The sequence below is a fragment of the Myotis myotis genome, unplaced genomic scaffold, assembly GCF_014108235.1.
Source record: "Myotis myotis isolate mMyoMyo1 unplaced genomic scaffold, mMyoMyo1.p scaffold_m19_p_5, whole genome shotgun sequence".
NCBI classification, from domain to species: Eukaryota; Metazoa; Chordata; class Mammalia; order Chiroptera; family Vespertilionidae; genus Myotis; species Myotis myotis.
This window is the reverse complement of record NW_023416357.1, coordinates 102,641,261-102,661,336: the sequence shown is the minus strand read 5'-3', so window position 1 is coordinate 102,661,336 and position 20,076 is coordinate 102,641,261. Positions and strand designations below refer to the sequence as shown.

General features: G+C 54.0%; 1 protein-coding gene across 14 annotated transcripts in view; it reads left to right on the top strand.

The window, feature by feature from the left end:
- Positions 1-20,076, top strand: part of MAPK8IP3 (mitogen-activated protein kinase 8 interacting protein 3) — a 51,737-nt gene that overhangs the window by 14,021 nt on the left and 17,640 nt on the right. For 5 of the 14 annotated variants that reach the window (XM_036309426.1, XM_036309422.1, XM_036309424.1 and 2 more), the window contains exons 2-9: positions 3,135-3,255; positions 3,937-4,007; positions 4,274-4,365; positions 8,125-8,148; positions 10,782-10,926; positions 14,434-14,680; positions 15,416-15,506; positions 15,745-15,863. In XM_036309426.1, the coding sequence (XP_036165319.1) occupies positions 3,135-3,255; positions 3,937-4,007; positions 4,274-4,365; positions 8,125-8,148; positions 10,782-10,926; positions 14,434-14,680; positions 15,416-15,506; positions 15,745-15,863 (910 nt within the window). The other 9 variants (XM_036309425.1, XM_036309421.1, XM_036309431.1 and 6 more) reach the window with 6 other exon arrangements.

Here is a 20,076-nt window from a genome sequence, read left to right as displayed (position 1 = left end):
TAGGTTTTCAATATCTTGCTCTCTCTCATCTTCTGGCACCCCTATAATTCTGATGTTGGTACGCTTGAAGCTGTCCCAGAGGCTCCTTACACTAGCCTCGCATTTTTGGATTCTTTTTTCATTTTGCTTTTCCGGTTGGGTGTTTTTTGCTTCCTCGCATTTCAAATCATTGACTTGATTCTTGCGCTTCTCTGGTCTGCTGTCGGGAGTCTGTATAATATTCGTTATTTCAGTCCGTGTATGCTTAATTTCTAGTTGGTTCCCCAATATAACATCGAGGGTCTCATTAGTTTTCTTGTAGATCTCATTAAGTTTATCGGCAGCTTCTAAACAGTTCTTGAGAGACCTTAAAAGTGTGGTTCTGAACTCTATATCTTCCATTGACAATTTTGTCCTGTTTCTTTGTCTCCGCATTTTGTTGTGCTTCCTTGGTGCACCCCCTAGTGGTCTTTGTGCGCAGTCTTATAGTTAAACCTTGATTGTTGTAGCTAATACCAGGGAGGGTTTGACCTCCAGGCCAAGTGGCTATGAGAATCAGCTGTGTCTGCAGTGAGAGAACTTCTGTCCTCTAGGGAGGTGCTAATCTAGCCTTTGCCTGAGGCTATCTGGCAAATGCTTCTGTGCAGGGCTTGGGCGGGGCGGGTCGCACAGGATCAACAGGGTGAGCCGGAGAGAGCAGTTATGGCGGCTCTCAGTCCTGTCCCCAGGGGCCCTGCCTCTCTGAGTCCCAGCACCCGCTGCAAACCTCGAGAGAAAGCTGCACTCGCTCTGACCGAAGCCAGACAGTCCCACTTCTCCCGTTTGAGTCTGGGTCCCTAAAGACTCGCCTGTATCTGGAGCTCAGAGTCTGCGACTCCCTCCCGATTGAAAACGCCAACCGCGCCCTCCGCCGCCAGCCCGCTCTGAGCACTCCGCACCTCAGAATTTGACTTCAGCACTGCGCCTCCTCTGAGTGTCCGTATGCGTTTCTCTTTCCTCCTAGTTGTAGGACTTCCACTCAGCCAGCGTTCCTGTGGTTCTGGGTGATGTCCCTTCCGTTTTTTAGTTTCACTTTTGAAGTAGTTGTTCAAGGCAGCAAACTCCGGCGTTAACCTATGCCGCCATCTTGGTCTGGAATGTGTTTCTTGACGTAGCAAGATGCTCTAATGAATGAGTGAGTAAATAAGGTCACAAATACTGTGTGCAAAGTGATCGCACATCTGCCCTGCACACTCATACACTCACGCTCACACACACACACCTGCAAGAATGTCACCCAGTTTTAACTGATTCAGATGCTAGAATTTTTTTAAATTTTAAAATACTCTCCTTTTTATTTAACACTCCCATCTGATTTTTCTATAAAAGCATATGTTGTTTATGCCATTCTTCTAATTTTTTTAAGTAATAGGAATTAAAATTGCTCAATTAAAAAAATCCTTACCAGTCAACTAAGAGCATTTGCTCATTCTGCATATGTTGGTTATATCCACAATCAATCAAAACTACTTATTTTTACTTTTTGTACAGCTGCCCCACTTTGTGTGTTTTCCTGGCTGTGGGGCATTTATATTTTCTTCATTGTACTTAAAGTGCATGTGATGTTATTACTACAGTCTTTCTGTCTAAAGTTGACTCCCCACTCCTCCCCCTGCTTCCTCTGGGATTGCCACCCTCTCAAGAGTCTGTGCAGGAGTAAGCCATCCTTGCCCTAGCCAGTTTGGCTCAGTGGATAGAGCGTTGGCCTGCGAACTGAAAGGTCCCGGGTTCGATTCTGGTCAAGGGCTCATGCCCGGGTTGTGGGCTCCATCCCCAGTGGGGGGGCTTGCAGGAAGCAGCCGATCCATGATTCTCTCTCTTCATGGATGTTTCTATCTCTCTCTCTCTCCCTCTTCCTTCCTCTCTGACATCAATAAAGATACATAAAAAGAAAAAAAAAAAGAGGAAGCCATCCTTCAAACAGGGCCACTGCCTCCCCACCCCCGAGTTTCCAGCACAAAGACCTTTGAGTAGCTGCTGTAGGAAGAAGCATCTCGGGCCTGGTGTGTGGGGGCGAGGGGGAGACGGGTGCAGTTATTGTGGTAAGCACAGCCATGGCCACCACAACTTAATCGACATTTCCAGATACCCCACACCAGAAGTCAACGATCAGTTTCGTATTGCCATCTTCTGAGAAACTCTGTCTTAATGCAGCTGATACTTGTTCTCACTACAAATGAAATTTCTCAGTAATAGTCCTTTCTTCTACTCAGTAATGTTGAGGAGTTAACAGCTCCCCCTCGAGGCAGTTGTAGGAGTTATAGCTGGTGGCGTCTGTGGCAGCAGTGCCCATCCCTCCCCCTCCAGAGCCTGGCTTCACAAGCCACTTTCAGTGTCAAGGTAGCTCCTATAACCTTTCAAGAGGGTCTTTTATTTTTCAGAGAGCTTTCCTTTCATTTGGTTTGATAATAATTTTGCTCAGAAACTTATCACAAGGACCAGCTACATTTGTAGGGCCCAGTGCAAAAATGGAAATGTAGGGCCCTTGTTAAAAAATGATCAGGCGTTCCAGGCATGCTCTCCCTTCTGGGAGCACACCCGTGCCTTTCCCTTCCCCCTCTTCTTCCTCCACAGGCCTGCATCTCCTAAACTCTAAGGGTCCCATGAGACTTGCAACCTGGGGAGTAGTGGGCAGTGGCAGCTCGTCCTGGGCTCACCCCCTGAACCTGTCCCCAAGTCTCCCTTTTCTCTGACTGTCTGGAGAGCCACAGCAGCCCTGCCTACTCTTCTCTCCTGTTGCTCCTTCTATCCTCCTTTGTTTCGCTGTCCCCAGCTTTAATAAATGTACTCTCAAAAAAAAAATAAGAGTTCCAAAATTAAACCAGGAGTGGGGCCTTCTAAATTCAGGGCCTTGTGTGACTTCCTGGATAGTTGGTTACAGCGTTATTCACTCCTCCTGCCCCTGATGTCACACGTGGTCTGGGTCAACGTTGCCTGAAGAGGGTGGCAGGTAATGTGACATGAGGGAAGCAGATTCTATATCGGGGAGCCCGGCATTCTAGCCCTGAGCCTGGTCTTTCACTTTGGTCCTTGAAGCCTGCGGCCCTTCTGTGAGGGGCTGCTGTCACCTGACCATCCCACATTTATGACGCCTGCTCTTTCCCTTCCACCTGTAGAAATTCATCGAGTTTGAAGATGCCTTGGAACAAGAGAAGAAAGAGCTACAAATCCAGGTGGAACACTATGAGTTTCAGACCCGTCAGCTGGAACTGAAGGCCAAAAACTATGCAGATCAGAGTAAGTAGCAGCCTGAGCTTGAAATTGCATTGTTTCCAGACCTACTCGAGCTGAGCAGGATGTTGAGAGCCTTTGATTGAGAGAGAGAGAGAGAGAGAGAGAGAGAGAGAGAGAGAGAGAGAGAGAGAGGACCCATTGGTAGCCTTATTTTATTTGCACTGTGACCCCCTCAACCATTATACTGCTATGTATTTCTGTAATCAGACTCTAATTCTTTGTAGAAATAACATAAATAATTAAGGCCCCTTTGATGACATAGCACTTTTGCATATACTGCCGGAAGGACCGCCACATGAGTCCTGGCCCACTTGCTCACTTTTGGTCTACACTTGACACATCCTGTGAGGTTGCCTGCACCTTCAGAAGCTGCGATGTAATTTAAGCTTAGATAGTAACATGCTGTGTGAGTGTTACCGTCCCGCATCTTTCTGTAGCAGAACTGAATAGCCTCACGTAACACAGCACATACAGTACACACACGTCCCAGACGAGTCCGAGTCTGTGTGCTGCCATCCCCAGCAGAGTCCCTCCTGCTCACGCTCCTGAGCTTCAGGTGACAGCGGCCTGCACCCGGCATGGGTTGGTCCTGGAACCCTACACCCACCGCCCAGTAAGTCCAGCGCAGCTAGGAGTTGTGAGAATTGGGTTGTGCGGTTGACAAACAACAGTTGTGTTTTCCAGTTTGCCGGTTGGAGGAGCGGGAGTCAGAAATGAAGAAGGAGTACAACGCTTTGCACCAACGACACACAGAGGTAGGTGTACAGCCATGACCAGCGTCAGCCTCCAGCCCACACAGGCCAGGCACTGTGGCGGCCGCTCACCGTGGCTTGCCTCCTGGGTCTTTCTTTGCCTGGTGTTCTACTGTCAAGCCTGAAAGCTCAGGCTGGTCGGACTCCATTTTCCTGAGTTCTGTCATTATCTCCATCAGAGCACAGCAAGTTGAGAACAGCTTAGAGAGCGGAGTCGGAGAGGCCTTGGTCAGCAGGCATCACTCACGCACCTGTGTCCTTCTCCACAGATGATACAGACCTACGTGGAGCACATCGAGAGGTCCAAGATGCAGCAAGTTGGGGGGAACAGCCAGACCGAGAGCAGCCTGCCCGGGCGGAGGTAGGCAGGGCCGGAGCCTGCAGAGCCCAGTGGCCCCTTTTCCCATCCTGTGGACTCAGGAAGAGGGTTGTCTGGTCGGAGTGTGTGGTTAAGCTAAGAATGCGTGCTGAGATTTTCCCAGGCGCCAGAGCAGGGTGAGGGATGTGGGGGGACCTGTGCTGGCTCGTGTGGAGTCATGAAGGCCTGGGGGAAATCTTATGCAGTCCCTCCTAATACTTGCAGATTCTGTGTTTGTGGATTCGCCTACTCACTAAACCTTACCTGTAGACTCAGTATCAACATTTACAGTCACTTGCAGACATACACAGAGCAGTGAAAAGTTTGAGTCACCCAACATGCACAGTGCCCGCTCCAGTCAAACAGGTGTCACTTCCTGCTTGTCTCAGCCTCATGCAGAGACGCCAGAGGATGGAGACATCCGGTACAGTGTTGTGCAAGGCACTTGGGGTCTGGACCTTGAGTGGGACTTGAAGCCCAGCTCTGGACCTGTTTATGGGACAGCTTTAGGTCACCAAACACGTCTGCACCTCATTTTATCTTTTTAAAAATAAAGCAAATAGAGTCTACTAGGATGAGTTAGGAATTCCGATTCTAATCTACTAGAGGCCTGGTGTACGAAATTCGTGCAAGGAGCTCAGCCCCCGCTGCCGCAGCTTCATCCAGAAGGACGTCCGATCTAATTAGCATATTACGCTTTTGTTATTATAGATGCGAGCTGTGTATCTGTATATGCACCTACTTCTCTGGGATTAACGGTTCAGGGTTCACTAATTCAGTGTTCGTGGTGACTTTATAAAACAGATCCACTGAGGATCATGAGAATCGACTGTATGTGGGTGGGGAAGGGGTGGGGGGACACTTCAGTGACTGCCAGGCAGAGCCGTACTCCTGCTGCTGGGCAGAGCAGCGCCAATGCCAGCAGACTCAAGAGGCCCTGGCTTGTCTGAGCTTCGGAGCTCAGTGCTGGTTCCTTAGGGGAGTGGGGAGAGACCTGCAGAGGCCCGGCTCCTTCTCTGTCTTCTGTTCCCTGTGGTCAGATAAAACCAGACCACAGCCCCCAGGGAGCTGATTGTCAGAGATCTCCAGGGTGTCGCCAGCTGGAGGGAGTTGGCCCGTGAGAGACCAGAGTTGTTGACCTGGGACAAGGAGGTTGGTACCATTGTTCCAAGTCTCCAACAGGCAGGAGGATGGGCCGAGGTGGGAATCCCAGGCCCCACAAATTGTGCTCAGCCATTGGTCCATTTCCAGCCGTGGCCCCTTGTTCCTGCAGGCAAAAGCCTACAGCCCTAGTCAGGTCACATGTACGCCTTGTTGGCTACAGAAATTTTTTTGTCCTGCCTCCACCAAGGATCACGTCTGTAAACAAGTAGACTCAGGTCCTTCCTCTGTGGGCGTCCTCAGTTACTCTCTGGGTCACTGTGGGCACAGCTGTTGTGTTTCTGTACTGGAGTCTTCAGATGTGAAGACAGAAGTATGTAGTGTGTGTGTGAGCCTAGTGGGGCCTGGGAAGGGTGGCCGTCGAGGGGTGCCCAGCATGGTGCGAGACAGTTGTGCAGGGCAGTCTGAGCTGGGGCATCTCCAGAGCACACTGGGCACCTGGCCAGTCCAGAGCTGCAGCATTCTGGAGCCTTGAGGCCATTTCCCCACCAGCTTTCTGCAAGGCAGGAGCCACGGAGGTGTGACCTCTGAACTCAGGACTTAGAGGCCATGAGCATCTACGGTCCTCAGTCACAGCGGGCAGCACTCTGGGCCCCAGGGTCACTACAGAAATAGATATTCTTGGAACCTTGGGATGGTGTAGGCTCAGCCTAAAGCAGAAGCTGCCCATGCTCCACAGCTGGGCCCTGAGGTCCCAGCCATCATCGGGGCCAGATCTGACCTCTCGTGCCTCCTCTGCATGGAAGAGGTGCCGTGGTTGCAGGGTGGCTGTGCTTTCTGTGGAAGTCTCCATGTGGTGGAGGCAGGACCTTGTCTGGGGACCTGCTGTCAGTGTGTCGTGTGGCCCATGCCCTGAGCAGAGTCTGACGAGTGTGGCTCTGACCCTCCAGTTTCCTTGCTTCTCAGAGTTATGGGAAGTCAGCAGCCCCCTCCCTAGGGAAGCCCCAGCGGGCACTGTCCTTTTGGACATGCGTGGGTGGCTTGCAGCGTCCCCTCTGAAGCCCCTCAGCAGCTCTTGAAGGTTGTGTTGGAGCTCCTCCCCCCGGGTAATTAGAACAGCTGGTCATAGAAGCCCCTCAACCTGTTTCATACGGCGGGTCTTTGGGTCCCTTCTGTCCATGCGGCCAGTTCAGATCCTGCTGCTGGCCATGGCTGCTTGTAACTCTGGGCGAGCGGGGCCTTTGGAGCCCAGAGTAGAGAGCAACGCCTGTGGGGTTAGTGCACGGCAGGGGCTTTCTCCACGCCTCGCTGGGCCTACGGGCGCCCCTTCATTTGTAAAACAGACCCACTGGCTGTCCTGGAGAGGTTGAGGCTCTGGCCCAGATTGCTGCACGCCTTGTCTCGATCTGATCTGCCAGGAGGGGATCGCTGGGGCCCAGGTGTGCCCATTGATGGCTGTCACCTCCAGCCCTCGGCGCTCTCTGTTAATAGACTTTCCCGAGCCAGAGTTGCCACCATGGCAGAGAGATGCCTGCCACAGCAAGCAGGGGCGTGGGGCTGCCAGCTGCAGTCCTGCTGAGGTCCCTTTGCTGTGGAGAAGGGCGTGCTCCTGTGGGGGAGCAGGAAGCAGAGGGGTGGGGCCGTGCATTGGGGCGCCCCCGTTGCCCTGCCAGCCAGGTGGAGGCATTTAGCTTCATCACCAGCCTGCAGTTGGTTGCCCCGGGGTTGCTGCAACAGTTGTAGGGGCTCCCGCCTTCCCTGCAGCCACTTCTCCGTGGCCCAGACACTTGCTGGGAGCCAGATGTTCTGAGGGACATCATGTGTGTCTGACTTTGCCCCTGGACCTGTTTCCAGGTGAACAGACCTGGATGGCAGCCACCGCCTCGTGTTCTTAGAAAGAGCACTGGTGGCCATGGGGGAAGCCTGAGCCTCTGTCACAGTGCTGGCTGCTGGCCTTCGTAGGGCTCAGGGTCAGACATCCTTTGTGACTGTGCTGCTGCATTGATGGGTTAAGGGAAGGCCCTGCCTGTCGCCCTGGACCCCTCTTCTCTGGGGTGTAGCCTCTCCTGCTGCAGCTCGGGATCTTTTAGGGACACACGTGTGTGTCCACCCAGGTTCTTCATTCAGACTCTCCAGCTCCCACCATGAGGGCTCATCCTTAGTGTTGGGGAGCCTCTGGTCACCCCTGTCCCCAGGCAGGCATTTTCCTTCACTCCTGGCTTGGTTTCCTGGATTGTGTGTCTTTAGAACAAAACCCAGTGTGTGCTTGAAACACCTGGTTCGGTCCATGGACGTAGTCATGTGTGGCTGTGTGCTCCGTCCCTGCATGCCGAGTACACATGTGTGCTGAGCCATCTGGAGAGGACACGTGCCCACCGCCCTGTGCTGACTACATGTGTGACCTGCTGCACAGGCCTCGTTTGGGCCTTTATCCACGCTGAGGGTCACGTGTCTGTGTGTCACATGTCTGTTGCATGTAGGTATGTGCGTGTTTTGGCATCTGTCTCTGGAGCGTAGAGTGGGTGCCTGTGTCATCGCACACGTACTCTGTGTGAGCAGATGTGCGACTGGAGCTCCCTGATGTTCTAACGCTGTCTTCTTGTCTTGCTCTCTGTGCTGTCACTGCTGTCTGCTGGCCCTGTGTCTGTCGCTGTCCCACAGTCCTCGTCAGTCGTGGAGGAAAAGGTAAAGCCTGTGCAGTGTTCACGCTGTCGTGCCAGGCGCTTGGGGGCCTTTGGGGCCGGGAGAGTTTGTAATTAAGATGCTGGTGGTTCTTTATTATAAGCACAGGAGGTTCGTGGGTCCCCTCGACACTTGCTGCAGCACTGTTACAGACCACAGCCTCCTGACGGGGCGTTTATAGGGCCACGACACTGAGGAGGCAGCTGGTTGGCCCAAGGTCCTCGAGACAGCCCCAGAGTAGATACTGGCAGCGGGACTCCACTCAGCAAACATCCACCCATCCACAGATGGGGCTGTGCATCCAAAGCCCAGGGCTGGCATTGCTGTGGTAGGTAGTGGGTGGGGTGGAGACCCTGGGCTCTGGTGTCAGAGCCCTGGGCCCAGAGCCAGGGGCGTGACTATGACCCCACGGATAGTGTGACCCCCTTGGGCTAAAGCCCCTGAAGTGGACAAGCATAGGCATCCCGAGGGCGCTGCAGGGACATAATGAGGGACACCCTGCCAAGCTTCAGACAGGGCTCTGGTCTCAGTCAGCAATGCTGCAAGTGCTAACCTGGCTCAGAGCCATTTGCGATTCTGTGGGGAACAGCAAGGAGATGATCAGACAGAATTCCTGGTGATGATTTCTGTCGGGGGAGAGTGGCTGTCTGTCTCTGGATATAGTGTGTGTCTGCACAAAGAGCTATGGAAGCAGGTGATGGACAAGTGTTCCCTGTCCTTTAAAGCAAGATGCTCACACTCTGTCCCTGCTGTCACCCTGTAGCATCTGGTGACAGCCAGGGTCGAACTTGTCTGGGGCCAAAGGACCCGTTGTGTACATTTCACCCAAGGCCAGAGCCAGCAGGAGAGGGGCCCCAAGAAGGAATAGTGGACAAAGGACAGGCTGGGTGCCCCTGAGGGAGCAGATGGGAGTTGCAGCCCATCCTTACCTGGCCCCGCCCCTCCAGGGCTGTGCTGAGCATGTGGCCAAGGCTGCCTTCCCAGGTGCCTCAGGCCTTGCGGGCTGTGCCAGAGCCAGAGTGAGGGCTGAGCTGTGGGCCTCTGAGATCTTGATGGATCTGCAGACTCAAACCTTCCCAACTTAACGTCGTCCTTAGGATCTGAGTTTTTCAGCTTTTAGTGACATGTCCGAGAAAGCCTCCTCTGTGATAGGTGATGAGGGCTGTGTGCAGTACCTCCTGAGAGGCCTAGGCCCTGAGCGTGCCCCTCTGCGTGACTCCCGGAGGCATTGATGGCCCAGCCCCTTGGGACCACACTGCTCCTCTGGTTCTGTCCCTGCTGCCCCCGTGGTACTGCCAGGTCCCTGCGGGTCCAGGGAGCCTGCTCTGCAGGAAGCAGCATCTTCCTGAACAGGACAGGAGCCAGGCACGGAGGGGACAAAGCAGCACGCGCCTCACGAGCTCTGTGTTTCTCCCTGCATCGGGCCCAGCCAGAGAGACCCCTGCCCAGAGTTGGACTTCATGAGGTCGTCTCCCCGGCCATAGTCAGTTCTGGTCAATGGGGCTGCTCTGCTCCCCTCCTCACTTGCATCCGCCAGGCACCACAGGGAAGCCGTCAGCTCTCTCCAGAACAGTCCAGCCTCTGGACCCAGCACCTTGGACCCCTTAGGAAGCCCCCCTCTCCCCACCCCTCCAGCCTCTGTCTCTGGGGATGGAGCTCTGAGCATGAGAGGCTGTGGTTTGAGGGACTGCAATTCTTGGCCTAAATAGCTCTGAGCAGCGTGGGCTCTGTGGATGACAGTCCCTGGGTGCAGTGTGTCTGTCCTGGGGCAGAGTGGGAGCTGGCCTTGTCTCCACTACCTGGTGCCTGACGTGGAGCTCCCGTGGAGGAGGGTTTCTGCCCTCACTGGTTCTAAGGCCCACGTAGCGTCTTGTCACAGACAAGCCCACGCCAGGCTTTGAGCTTCACTCTACAAGTCCAGGCTACCAGACACCCCCTTTCCTAGTGTAGCTTTGAAAACCCCTCTCTGGTGCCAGTGCTCCATGACAGCGGGGACATGGCACCAAGCCAGAGAGGGGTGCCCAGGGGACTGCGAGGGGTGACCCAGCAGAAGGGCAGGGCTCTCTTACTCTGTACTTTGTTCAAGCACTTTTTCCAGTGAGTTCTCATGAAAGGACAAAGGGGTGGGGGAGGGGCCAAATAATAGGGAACAGGGGCAGCAAGAGTTGTTTTTTTCTAACTGGCGCCATGATGTAAGTCTGGGCTCATAAGGAGACCGTCATTGTAACAGTTGCCACTCCCAGGAACCGTCAGTGCTGGCCATGATGCTGAAGGGCCCTTCGCTGGTACTGCTGTGGGGTGTCTTAGTGTACATAGCAGATGTCTAAAATCAAAAGAACTAAACATGATAAGTCACAGTGGACAGGAAAGTATTCTGTGGGATCACAGTGAAGCAGAGATTCCCCTGAATATGCAAATACCTGGATTAAAGAGTGGCTGTGGATAGGAAGGGCAGGAGCTGTGATGGGCTTCCCAAAAGACCACGCCCCGCCCACCGCGGGCCTCTCCCTGAGCCAGGCCAGGGGTGTCATGTAGAACCGCTCTGCAGAATAGGCATCTGCATGTGCAGAGGGGTCAGTTCTCATTTCATGAGCCACCATCTGACCGTCCACTTCCTGTCCTCCCTCACATTTCAGCAGGAAGGAGCGCCCCACCTCTCTGAATGTCTTCCCCCTGACCGACGGCATGGTACGTGCACAGATGGGGGGCAAGCTCGTGCCTTCGGGGGACCACTGGCACCTGAGTGACCTCGGCCAGCTGCAGTTCAGCTCCACCTACCAGGTTTTGTAGCCGTGCTGTGGAGTGAAGGTCTTCTCCCTGTCGCCCCATGTCCATTCAGGAGTCCAGTCTTTGCATACAACCCTTTGCAGCTTTTCCTGGGTTAGTGGGACCCCTCCCTCAGGTGTGACAACAATGAAGAAACTGGACCAGCTCAGAAGGGCATGGTCTTGTATTGGCACCTCCTAGTCCAGGCCAACCCCCTCTGTAGTTACGGTGGCCCATCTGTTAGGGCTGAGCTTGGCGACCGTCCCCCAAACACACCCCACAGTACCCGCCTGTGGCCAGCCCTGATGCCAGCCCAGAGTGCACTGAGCTCTGGTATCTGAGGTTTGCACAGCAACCAGGAGTCACAGGCAGGAGGCAGCTTCTCTTCTCTGGGCTGTGCTCACCCCCTGCACATGCCAATGGCTTCTGGCTCTCTGAGTTTGAGAAGCCGATATCCTGGGTGTGCACAGCTAACCAGGGAATGCACCCCGGAATGGGGGGCCTTGAGAAAACCGAGGGCAGGAACTTCCCATGGCCCATCACTCGTTCAGGGCCCCTGGTCACTTGCAGCCCGTTTTAGTCTGAGCTCAGCCTGTCTGGCGGAGGCAGGCTGTGGCAGGACAGGACACTGACCCCCTTGCCAGGTAAGGATGCCACCCTCAGGGGTGGCGGGGTGACCCTGGGCCCGGTGAACTTCTTGCAGAGGCTATCGGGAGATGCCTGCAGGAGGCAACGTGCTTCAGCATCTGGGGTGTGGACGTGGGGCCCAGATGTCCTAGAAGTTTCCTTCCTGCTGTAGCTCCTCGCTGACTGTGCTCGCCTCTGGGTGCCTGGCTTGCCTGCAGGAGGCAGCTTCAAGCTGTGACTCCACTGGCTTCTACTTCTGCTCCAGGGAGTGAGCATGTCTCTGTGGCATTTGACCCAGGCGCTCACCTGCCAGTCGTGGGCCATCCTACCAGTGGGTGGGGGCTGTGGGGTCCCAGCTATCCCCGCCATTCAGGCCAGACTTGGCCATGTAAGCCAACTGCTCCCACTCTCACTCAGACGGAAACTGAGCTTGCCGCTGGGGCTTCCCTGGGAGCTCAGAAACCTCCGGGGCCCTCGCACTCCGGCCTCCCGGGCCCCTTTCTGCTGCGCCTGAGCCCGCTTTTCTCTCATGACACCTGTTCTCTCTCCTCCTATGCTGTCTGACACCGTCTTTCTCTTAAAAAATCACAGTGTTTTATGTTTTAGTTCTTAGGTGTGTTCTATTTTATTTTTAATTTTTTCAAACAATTATTTAAGTTCTTTTAATTTCATGTTCTAGGTTTTAAGGTTTTTCTAATTTCTTAATTTTGTTGTTGTTTTTGTTTTGTTTATTTGTTTTTATGTACTGTATTTTCAGTGTTTTAACCAAACAATTGTGGCTACTCATGGTGAGGAAAGACCGCTAAGAGTGTGGGTCTTTGCATTTGGAGGTCACTGCTACACGTTGATGTTTAGGAGGTTGAGAGGTTTGCCTTTAGGTAAGTGGTGGCCAGGGGGAGTGTCCCGGGGGTAAGTGGTGGACCATAGGGTAACGGAGAGCTAAGGGCGCTTGGGGGCGTCCTGGTTTGTCGCAGAATTTCCCACCGTGATTACCAGGGTCAAGGAGACCCACAGAAAAACCACAGACACAAGTTTGAGAGTCGCAGGTAGGCTGGGAAACATGGCCGATGCGGAAGGTGGCTGGAAGGTGTGGTTCTGTGAGAGGGGCCTCCTGCACCTGACCTCCCTGGTCTTCCTGGAATTCCCCCACCTGGTCTCCTGTACCCTCTCACGAGTGCTAGCACAGGACCTGGTGGCGCAGAGCGCCCCTCCCCATAGGACGCCAGTGCCCCTGACGTGTAGAGGGCAGAGCACCTGGGGAGCCATCACAGGAGCTTTCAGTGTGCGTCAGTGCTGTGAAAGGAAAGGAGTTTTCCTTCTCAGTTGGACCCTAAACTGTAGAACCCGAATCCTTTTTGAAATGTATTAAAAGAGGTGCATCTAAGGAGGGTGGGACAAGCCCTCAAGAGGGCTTCTCACCTCTGCATCTCGACTAGCAGGGCTGTGGGGCTGTCCTGTGCTCTGTGAGATGTGGAGGGGCACCCCCGACTCCACCCACTCCATGCAAGAGCACTTAACCCCCTCAAGTGTCTCCAGATGTCACAGGCGTCCCCTGGGACATGGCCTCCCAGGTCAGAAAACCCTGCCTAGAGGAGGATGTGGAACTGTGATTCCTGGTAGAGAAGCCTTGGGGGCCTGTTAGATGAAGCTGGAAATTGCTGTCCCAGGGAGAGGCAGTGTCCTGCCTGGGCCTGGCTGGAATAGATAGATCTCAGAAGTCTCCAACCAACGCTTGCTCCTGGTCACAGGCAGTGTAGGTGGGTCCCAGCATTCATCCAGCTTTCTGGAGCGGGCGGGACACCCCCTCATCAGCCCCTCCCCGGTTAAGAAGTTCCCTTGGAAGTGTGCCCTCTGGAGAAACCGTGTGCCCTGGCACCGTAGGGCAGGCGATGTGCACCGTGAGCCGCCTCTCAGCCGCACCCCCACCCCAGGAGCTTCAGCCCTCCTGAGACCATGCCCTTCTCGGCACCATGGAAGGGGACGGGCCGAGGAGAACTGCTGCCCACAGGCTGCAGAGAGGCTCTGGGCTCCTGCTCGGTGACTGGATTATCGATAGACGGGGGGGCTATTTTTATTGTGATTGTCCAATGGTCCCCTGAGGGAAGGCTGCAGAAGAAGAAGTGTTTGCTCCACATCCTATACTGATTCAAGTGGAATGTGTTCTCTCCAAGAAAACCTTAAGGTTAACAGTCGATTGCAGATTTAATTACCTGGTCTTTTTCACTCCTGGGACATTTTGGGGATGTCCCGTTCTGTGGAAATGGGATTTCAGTTTGTACTTGCGTAGATGTCTGGAGTAGACTGTGGTCCCTTTGAGCTGTGGAGGTTGAGCATTACATATCCCCTGCTGTGTCTGTTTGGGAGGCCATGACAGGCAGAATTGGGGAGGTGCGCACCCCTTCACAGCTCCTGACTAGCCAGGGTGGGAAGCAGGATACAGGAGTGGGTGGGACAGCCAGCCAGTGCCAAGCAGCAGAGTGAGAATTGGGTCAGAAGGCCTCCTCCCTGGCCCCGTTAGAGCCCTCCGCCCACCCTGGGCGGCAACTTGTTTCTGACCACCCACTGGCTGCAAAGGGTTGCCTGCCATATCTGTGTAGCTCCATGTCCATCACATGCGGCATCATCGGGGAGTGTGCAAGCTGAAAGCCCCCATTTAAACCATTTACATAAGGTGGTGGCTGCCTCCTGAAAGCCAGAGGCAGTGGCTAGATGAGCCACGTGACTAGGTCACGAGGACTCGGCCCGACGGGAGAGCAGGGGTCCACCTGTCCCAGTTCGGATGCTGTTTCATTATGGTCAAGTGGCAAAGAAGCCAAGTGAGGGGCCTCATCCAGAGCCCCAGGGTGGGGGGGGGGGTGCACAACGAGCTCCCCCTCTTCCTGTGTTTGGCCCTAGTGTCCCCAGGATGAGATGTCCGAGTCGGGCCAGTCCTCAGTGGCTGCCACGCCCAGCACCACAGGCACCAAGTCCAACACGCCCACGTCCTCCGTGCCCTCAGCCGCCGTCACCCCCCTCAGCGAGAGCCTGCAGCCCCTGGGGGATTACGGCACCGGCACCAAGAGCAGCAAGCGGGCTCGGGAGAAGCGCAACAGCCGCCACATGGAGGTCCAGGTCACGCAGGAGATGCGGAACGTCAGCATAGGTACCGCGCCTACCAGGCACTCCCTGGGCGGTGCAGCCACCATCCACTTGCCACCTGCTCTCCTGCCCTCCCTACCCGTCCGGGAAGATTTCTCTCCTTCCTACATATTGTCATATTGGAAGATGTATTAGTCCAATCGATTGCCATAATAAACACCACAAACTGGGCACGCTAACCACAGACATTTATTTCTCTCAGTTCCGGAGGCCAGAAGTCAGAGATCAGGGTGTGGGCAGGGCCGATTTCTCCTGAGGCCATCTCCTCCCTGTGTGTGTACATGGTCCTCCCTCGGTGTGTCTTCATCCTAATCCCCTCTTTTTAGAAGAACATAGTCAGATGGGAGCAGGGCTCACCCTAACGGCCCCATCTTACCTTGATCAACTCTTTAAACACAGTCACTTTCTGAGGTCCTGGGGGCTAGGGCTTCAATGTGTGAATTTGGGGGATACAACTCAACTCAGCTTCTAACAACAGACCACCACCATCCAGCAGATGCGTCTAGGGAAAAGGGGGAGAAAAATTGGGACGGTGTCCTGTTCAGAGGAGATCATGAGAAGGAGGCACAGTTCTGGGGGACAGCCCCACCCGCCACCAGCCTGGGAAAAACCCTTTCCTGAGGGTGTCTCCCTGGCGGTAGTCTAGCAGGGGTCTCTAGACCTGGGGCCAGAGGACGACCGTGAGTAATGCAGGGAACTTCAGGCACCCTCCTGACCCCTGTCCCCCTCTGTCCCCCAGGCATGGGCAGCAGTGACGAGTGGTCTGATGTTCCAGACATTATCGACTCCACCCCAGAGCTGGAGCCCCGCCTCGACCGCACTGGCAACAGGTACTCACTGGGCCCAGGGCCGGGTCCTCGTCAGCTCAGCATTCACCTCAGGAGTCGCTGCCCTTGCTGAGGGGCCCCCACAGCCTCTCACAGTGGGAGGATGTCGGGCTGACCGCTGCCCCCTACCACGCCTGCACCTGTACCAGCAGTGTTGGCTTTGAGTGCCTGTGTAGGGTGTCGCCTGGGCCCATGGATGTTGCCCACTCACTCTGCCATTCCCCGCTGCGTGTTCACACAGCCCGACCCAGGGGATTGTCAACAAGGCTTTTGGCATCAACACTGACTCCCTGTACCACGAGCTGTCGACCGCAGGGTCCGAGGTCATCGGGGACGTGGACGAAGGGGCCGACCTGCTAGGTAAACACAAGCTGTCTCGTGACCCTAGGGCCCTGGGCTGTTGTTGGTTTCATTTGTGATGAAAGCCAAGTCTCTGTCAGCTGTGAGCTAGAACTTCTTCCTACAATTTTATTCACATATAATTCACACACCATAAAACTCAGCCCCTTACAGAATACTCAGAGTTGTACCTCTACCTAGTTTTAGAACAATTCTCACCCAGGAAGACACCCATGCTAATTAGCACCAGTCTGGAGCACCACCCCTGCCCACAGGCAGTCCACTCCCTAGGAGTGTGTGAAGGGCAGGCTGTTGCCAGCTCCTCCATCCAAAAGGAAAATGCCCAGGCAAGTCAGTGTGCCTCTGCTCCCTCAGCACCTTGGTCTCCACCAGAGCTCCCTGCGCCTGGGTCTGATGTGGGTGCAGAGCTGGCCACTCGATACAGACTGGCTCCTGGTCCTCCCTCCATCCCAGGGTGGCCATCAGGCATGTAGAGCACCTGGGTTTTGCCAGGCAGCTGCTGGTACCCAAGGACTGCCCATATGCTTCGAAGCCAGGCATGCGGGAAGTCAGTATCGCCTCGGGAGTCTCAGTGGGGTTCAAACCTCCTGGCCCTGATCGTGTGTTTGTGCGCTCCCCACCCCAACCCCTGAAGACCCCCCTAACCCCAACCGTCTGACCAGAGCCCGAGTCTTAAGAAGCAGCCTAGTCCCCCAAGCCAGGCTGTGGGAAGAGCTCCAGGACCTCAGGGACTACAGCTCAGCGCTTCCTCCCCACTGACCCCTGGCAGGGTGGGCTTCGGGGCGGAGTGTGGCTGTGTTTCCAGGGAGCAGTGGTTCTGTGGGTCCTCTCCCCACACCCAGCTCCCCTGAAGTGGCTCACAGGGAAAGGGCTGCTCTGTCCCACTGCTCCGGCAGGAGCAGCATCTGCAACCGGGGCAGCCGCCTCAACGGTGCACAAGGCACGTCAGGGCGGAAGCTGCTCTCCTCCCCCAGAGTCTTCGAGGGCTGCCTTCTGCGTCGTGATGTGTAGTTCGCTGTCTGCTCACATTGAAGGGCTTTTATTGCTAGTCTTTCTGTGGCTGTCACTTCACTGATGAACACTGACGCCCCAGATCGGGTCTGGGCTCCCATGCTGGGCACTTCGTGTGGTCAGCACGGTCCCCAGGGTCACGGCGGCCTTCTGGCTGCACCGGCTTGCAGGCCTGGGCCTGCGTGGAAGAGTCCGGTTGGTGTTTTCAGTCTGGCATTTGTCACTTTCTTCGTCTTGGGGTAGCCTCTTGGTTGTTTTCATACGTTGATTGTCTTGGGGTAGGGAACACCTGTGAGCATAATTAATTGGGGTGTCAGCCAGCACCTCCTGTGTCTGAAATGGAAATTTTTTCAGCTAATTTTTAAATTGTGGTAAAATGCACATGAAATTTATCATCTTGTGCATTTTTGAGTGTATATTGTAAATTATGTTCTTACTCAGTGGTGAAAGACTGAAATCTTTTCGTCTAAGATTAGGAACAGTATGTCCACTTTCGTCAATATGTACTTTTAATGGAATTTTTATCAGAAGCATTGTAAAAATATATATTTATAAATATACAAAAGCTATTAATATTCAGAAAAATCTAATTAGGGGCAATCACGAGTAGTATTTTGATGTCCTTCCACTCTTTTTTACATAGTTCAGATAATGACATAAATATTCTGTTTTTAGGCATTTTTTAATTTTGGAAAAATGATACATGCATATTATAATAGTCAGATAATATCAGAAATTACCGAGAAGAGAGTGAAAACCAAAGGACACCCCCCCCCCCCATGCTGTGATGAGTGTTTTCATGTCTTGGTGACACTCTTCCAGGCACCGTAGATCACACGGGTGTGTGTGGTCAGCTCATGTCTCCTTTTCTTTGTGGATGATGTTGCCATTTCCCTGAGCTTCTAGTGGTCTACACTTTTTAACTGTTTCCTCGTGTGGCTGCAAGTTACCCAGGCAGCTCTCTCTGGGTTCTGAGTTTTGCTGTCTGAACACTGCTGTCATGGACGCCTGTGGGTGCGCACCATTGCCCACATCTCTGATGGTCTTTGTAGCTCAGATTTTTAGACGTGGGAACCTCAAGGTGGAGGGTGTGACTCTTGAGGACTGGCTACACGTTGCTTTCCCAGAGGCTGCCTCCCTTGCTTTGTACTCACACCAGTAGGGGCAGGGCCTGGCTGTCAGGCAGGTGTACCGTGGGAAGGCCACATGTCAGCGTTAGAAGGCATAGGAGTCAAGGCTGTTACCTAGTCGCGCACACTGAGTCCTGGAATAGCACCTTCTGCCCGGCCAACCTCGCAGGCTACAACCCTACAGGCAGGCGAGGGCGGCCTGGAGAGCACGCCTGTGTGCTGAGAACCGGCACAGCACATCAGGACGCTCTCTTGAGCTTTTGGGAATTTGATAAATACATAAAAGCCTCCTCCCCAGAAAAGCATGGAGGGGGTCAGAGGCCACCGCTGGCCAGGAAGGGGTGGGAAATAGAATGTAGGGAGGCGGAGCAGGGTCCCACCGCACCTGTACCTGTCTCCAGTAGCACCCGCATTTTATGTGCACAGCCACCATTAGTCCACCATACCGCTCGCATCCTCACTTATAGATGAAGAAATGGAGGTTCGGGGGGGTGAGATGAAAGGACAGAGCCAGGACTCGAACCCACGTCCAACCCAGAATGGAAGCCCCGACTCTGACCAGCCACTGTGCTTTTTTAAGAGAGCTTTACTGAGATGGAGTTTCACTCCATACCGTTCACCCACTTAGAGCGTACCCAATGGCTGTGAGCATTTCAGAGCTGTACAGTCATCAGCACATAACTTGAGAACATTTTACCCTCCAAGGGGAAACCTGTTAGCAGTCACTCCCGCCCCTCCCCAGCCTGCAGCACTCACTCTTCTACTTCCTGGCGATACTCTTGTGTCTTTTGGACACTTCTTATCCGTTGGTCTTTCCTGTCCGGCTGGGCTCATTTAGCATGGTGCCATTGAGGTTCACCCAGGCTGGAGTGGATTTCAGAACTTCATTCCTTTTCATAGCTGCGTAGTGGTCAGTTGTCTGGATGGATCACACTTCCACTGATGGACGTGCGGGTCATTCCACTTTTGCCTGTCGTCTCTAGTGCTCCTGCTACGCTTTTGGCCCCTCACGTGATTCTGTAGGAGTGCTGACCAGCCTCCTCATTGTCCGTGACCCTGGGTGGCCTGCCTGTCCGTCTGTCTGCAGCAGAGCTCTCCTCACTGGTGGGCCTCTTCACGTGACCGTTCCCTGCCTCCCTTCTCGGAGCCCTGTGTGGCCACGTCCTGTGGTCATCATTGACTCCGATTTAGGCGGCATCATTCCAAATGTCACTTTCGTACAAAATCTCCATAAACAGTGATGGGAGGAAAAAATGATGAGCTAGAAACTGCACATTAGTGAATTTTACCTGGAGGCCACCTTAACTGGGTCGAACCTGGGACCCTTGAGTCTGCAGGCTGACGCTCTATCCACTGAGCCAAACCAGTTAGGGCTGAGTCAGTAATTTAAAATGGAGTTGCCTGGCTGGTGTGGTTCTGTGGTTGAGCATCGACCTATGAACCAGGAGGTCATGGTTCGATTCCCAGTCAGGGCATATGCCTAGGTTGTGGGCTCGATCCCCAGTGTGTGAGGCATTTTCCAGTGTGGGGCATGCAGGAGGCAGCCGATCAATGATTCTCTCTCATCATTGATGTTTCTATATCTCTCTCCCTCTCCCTTCCTCTCTGAAATCAATAAAAAATATATATTTTTTAAAAATGGGGTCATTAATTCTCAGTCAGATGTAGTAGGTCCCGGGAACCGTAACGATGTCTGAGGAATCTCCTGGGGTCGGTCCCAGCACAGGGAGTTCAGTATGATCTTTTCAGAAGGTTTAATCAGTGCAGCTGATGGGTCTTTGTTCTGAGGACTGGAAACCAGCACCCTTTTCTCATGGACAGAGTGTGAGATGCTGTGCACTCAGCCTTCCCCCTGTGATGCTTTATTTTTGGCCGGATGGTGGTTCTCTTGGGCATCACCTAGTTCTGGTTGAAATGGGCCCCTGCTCTTGAGGGTGGTAGACCTTTTGGTGCCTTTCCAGAGCCTTGAGCACAATGAGCGTGTGAAAATCAGGCAGCCTTGAGTTGGAGAGGGTGGAGTGCTGTTCTGACGTTGGGTGGAGCACTGACTCAGGGCGCTTGCTGTGTCTAAT